Source organism: Vigna radiata, unplaced genomic scaffold (assembly GCF_000741045.1).
Source record: "Vigna radiata var. radiata cultivar VC1973A unplaced genomic scaffold, Vradiata_ver6 scaffold_86, whole genome shotgun sequence".
Classification (NCBI taxonomy): domain Eukaryota; kingdom Viridiplantae; phylum Streptophyta; class Magnoliopsida; order Fabales; family Fabaceae; genus Vigna; species Vigna radiata.
This window is the reverse complement of record NW_014543269.1, coordinates 901162-905889: the sequence shown is the minus strand read 5'-3', so window position 1 is coordinate 905889 and position 4728 is coordinate 901162. Positions and strand designations below refer to the sequence as shown.

Below are 4728 nucleotides of genomic sequence, written 5' to 3'. Positions count from 1 at the left end.
ATGGCTGGTGTTGGAAGAGTCGTTCGGCCAAAGAAGTTGTCTCCCAGATTCCTCGGTCCGTATCAAATTTTGAGGCGCATAAGACCGGTCACTTACGAGATTGCTTTGCCGCCTCAACTGTCCAACCTTCACTCGGTCTTCCACGTCTCTCAACTCAGGAAGTACATAGCCGATCGGTCTCACGTGTTGGAAGTTGACGACATTCAAATCAAAGGAGACTGTTCGGTCGAGCTGCAACCAGCCAGAGTTGAAGAGTTTATGACCAAACGACCCAGTGGGAAAGCAACGAGCCTCATCAAAGTAATATGGGATGACCGAACGAGTGATGCCACTTGGGAGAAGGAAAAAGACATGAAGACATCCTATCATCATTTATTCTCAGGTAAATCCTAATTTTCGAGGACGAAAATTTTTATTTGTTGGGGGGAATGTCATGCCCCATTAATTCTCCACTTTAGTGGAGGACATGTGTCACGTCCTCTAGATTCCCTAGGATAGTGGGGGACAAAGTGTCAGCCTCATTTAATTTCCCGCCCCTCGAAAACCGTGTGGCAGCAGGGAGAATGAGAGTTTCTAGAAAGTAGAACACAGGTGGCAGGCAGGGAGTGGACCGAACGATTTTAGTGGAGGCCATATTTAAGGTGGGATTTTGAAAATTGGTGCCACTTTTTGCATGCAACCCTTCTTTTTCTTCACTTCGGTTTCCAGAATCCACCATTTTTCTCCTCCTTCTCTCTAAAACTCTTCACCTTCTCTTTAAGATTTCTCACCCTTCTTCTTCTCCGATCACCAAACTCCTTTTAGAATAGTTCTTCCCGATGACAAGCTCTTTCAGTTGCACCGATCAGAATTTCATTTGGATCACTTTGGATTTTTGGAGCCATAGAAGTACTTGCTTAAAGACTTAGAAGAATAGCTAGAATTAGAGGTAAGGGAAGCTTATAAGATTTAATTATGAATATTTCATGTGAATGGATGCATGATTTAATGAATATATATTTGATGATTTTAATGAAATATGTTGTTGTATAACATGTTTGATATTGGTTATGAAATGAGTCATAAATATGCTGAACTTAGTAAAATTATGTAACTGTAACCGAGGATCATTAGGACCATTCGGTTTTCCCTAAAGCGTTCGGTCTTGACTGAATCCCCTTCTGCAGGGAATCAGTTGATGACCGATCGGTCTTATAATGCTTATATTGATTCTTTCCTACTTTGCTTAGTCTAGCCTTTTTTAAATAAGTCAAAGAAGTTCTTCCCTCTCGGTTTTAGTATGTATATTTATAATCATCCATTTAGAACGTTCGGTCTTACACTGGATGTTCGGGTCACTTAGAGTACTCGGTCTTATATGGTGGAGTTGTCGATTTTAGAAGTGCTCAGTCATAGATTAGCATTCGATTACTAAATGCTCATATACTAACGCTTAGTCTTTGAAGTACTCGGTTTGTAATAATACTATTTCTCTGAAAAAGTGCTTTGTCTTACACTGACACTTAACTTCTAGAGAGTGTTCGGTCTTCTACTGACACTCGGTCTATTGAAGAGAACTCTTCTATTGTAAAAGCATTCGGCCTAAGTTTTATAGTATTCGGTTTCACTAAAGTTTCCCCAGTGGTTGACCGTTCGGTCATTCTCATAAATTATCTATATTGGCTCGGTCTTAAAGAGTACTCGGTTTCCTTCAGTGTTTGACCGTTCGATCACTTCCTAAAGTATATTTCTACGTTCGGTTTTCTCCGCAGTATTTGACCGTTCGGTCATTTCCTTCAGATACTTATTATATATTAAAGAATTATTTCAGAATAAGACTGTGTATTACACTATGGAAATTTGATCATACGAAATGAGAAAGATGAAGTATATTATGATCATTTTAAGAGAATTCCAAGGAGGAATATCTTGTTATTGAAATTGATTTGGTAAAGTATGAACATGGCTAAGCTAAGTTGTCGCTTATCCTGATATTCCGTGATTATTTCTTCTCATGTAGAGAAGGGTAACTCATGTGTGGGAATGGAAGGAGGTCCTTTAGCCTCAGGGTATTTCTATACCGAGGTAGATCCACTGGACTAACCTCGGGTGGCGGTCTGTTGAGTGTATCCCAGCTAGGTCCACCCAGGTGCACAAGCGTCGTAACTACATAGTTCATACCGCCCGGACAATGTCTGTAGTGGTCGGTCATGAAGTTGTTTACCGTTCAATTCTTCATTGTTGTACTTGTATGAGGGTTATATGATTCGGTTGTTATGTTTTTAATGTATGTTGAAATTGATTAATTAAATTTATATAAGCTTACCCTTATTTTCTGTCATGTCTATGTTGTCATTCAGCCATAATCGTTCGGTTATTCTCTTCACTGCAATGATCATCCAATGGATGTGAGCAGAGGGCGACTTTGAAGATTCTCTAGAAGAAGCGTTGTAGACCGTACAACCCGAAGATAGTGTAGGACCGTCTAGTCAGTAGCTTGTAGATAACTTTATTGTATAGATAATCGTTCGGTGTATATAATGTTTTGTAAAGTCGTTTGGTATAACCCTTTTGTAATACCGTTCGGTCTTGAACTAAACCCATGACCGTTCGATCTAAACTTGTATATTCTATCAGATTTGTAGCTTCTTGTGCAGTTTTAAATTCTTAATGATATTTTTTTTTCTCTTCTCTCTATTTTGCTTCCTCTCTAGTGTTCTCTCTTATTGTTTATATTAACTCCTGAATATAATTATAGTTTTCAATCTATATTTATTGGGATGTTACATCAGGTGTGGGTATTAAACTATCCGTCTCGTAGATACTCGTTATCTACAAAAAATAATAATAAAAATATTAATTTTTATTTTTTTTAAATTTAAATTTAATCAAAAATTAAATTAATTTTTATTTTATTAGGTTAAATTTAATTAAAATTAAATTTTAATTTATATTTAATTTATTTTATATATATATATATATATATATATATATATATATATTTTGTAATTTTATTTAAATTTTATTTTAAAAATGTATAAAATATATATTTTTAATTTTTTGCAGGTATCCACATATACTCGTGAGTTTTAAAATATCTGCGGATATTTTCTAAGTGGGTATCCATGTGGATAGCGAACGAGTTGCGAGTAGGATTTCTTTTTGCAGATCAAGTTGCGAATAGACACTATTCGTGTCCATCCTGAACCGTTATCATCCCTAATGACAAACCAATGACTAATCTATGTTGGAGTCAAAGGTAACCTCGATCCCTCATAATACTTTTTAAATTATATATATACCATAAATTATTTTGAGATATTTATAGATTAGTTTTGACATTATTATCATATTTATTTTCAAGTTGAGTCGCCAGTAACATATATATTAGTATTTTATCATAGTGTCATGATTATTATTAATGATATCATAATAATTACCACTTATATTAATGTTGATATCACTCTCATATCTATTGATAATCTTATTTCAACTACGGTTATCATCACTTATCTCACTATTATGCTTAGCAACATTTTGTATTATCCTTTTATTATGGCTACCCCAACTTATTATTATATAATATTTATCGTGATATACATTGATTATTTAATATAATTTATTTTACTTTTAACTTATCTTATTTTTATCCTATACTAGTGTATCTAATCTATCATATGATATGTTAAATAATCCTTAAGATTTTATTTGAATGTTGATATATATATATATATATATATATATATATATATATATTCATAGATATATAATATTTGGATAATGTATTGTGCATGGAATAGGCAACTTTGATACCAATATCTATATATTCATCACGATCACCTGATTAATTATCCCTTATATGCAAAGCTTTCTTCTTTTTCTTTCTCACTCTCTTCATTCCTCAGATTAATTTCTTGTGCTAGAAAGAACATCTCAAACATGGCAATGGGGTACTCTAATAACGGTTTTCTTCGCCTTTTTCTCTTCTTCATATCTGTCTCCATTCTATTTTCTTCATCAACAACAACATTCACATTATTTCAAGTTCGTTGGGTGCCCAACCCTTCGTAAGATTACACGCACTGGGCTCAGAGAAACAGGTTTCAAGTCAACGACACTCTTTGTAAGTCAAACTTACTTCTGTTTTCAACCCTAAAACACTACACAAATTATATGTACAACGTTATATTTGTTATCAGATTTAGTAACGTGCACACTACGTAAAAATTTATATAAAAATAATGGAATTTACCGGTGTTTTTTATATTTTATTTAATTTTTTATTTATCTTAATTTTCTTTTTGGTGACATGCAGTGTTTAAGTATAAGAGTGGGTCTGATTCAGTGTTGGTAGTAAAGAAGGAGGATTACGATTCATGCAACACTAACAATGCCATGCAAGAGATGGACGGTGGTGATTCACTGTTTACTTTTGAAAAATCGGGTCCTTTTTTCTTCATCAGTGGCAATGCTCAAAACTGCCAACGTGGTCAGAAGCTAACCGTCGTCGTTTTGGCCGTCCGACATAACAAACTCACTCACTCGCTTTCTCCGGCAGCAACACCATCTCCGGCGGAAGCTGCAGAAAATGGGCCATCTCCAAGCTCTGATATTAGCCCATCAGGCCCAACGTCTTCGGCGCCGAATCCGCCCAAACATTCGGGCGCTACGAGTTTTAGGAGTTCGGTTGGTGTCGGTCTGGGTGTTGTTAGCATTGAGGTGGGCTTGTTCTTCAGCATTTTGGACTAG

General features: G+C 35.3%; 1 protein-coding gene and 1 pseudogene across 1 annotated transcript; both read left to right on the top strand.

Annotated features, from left to right (window-relative positions):
* On the top strand, positions 1–393 carry LOC111241112. Its single transcript, XM_022777896.1, has one exon. The coding sequence runs from the start codon at positions 1–3 to the stop codon at positions 391–393; it is 393 nt and encodes a 130-aa protein (XP_022633617.1).
* Positions 394–3918: 3525 nt separating this feature from the next.
* LOC106754208 lies at positions 3919–4728 on the top strand (annotated as a pseudogene).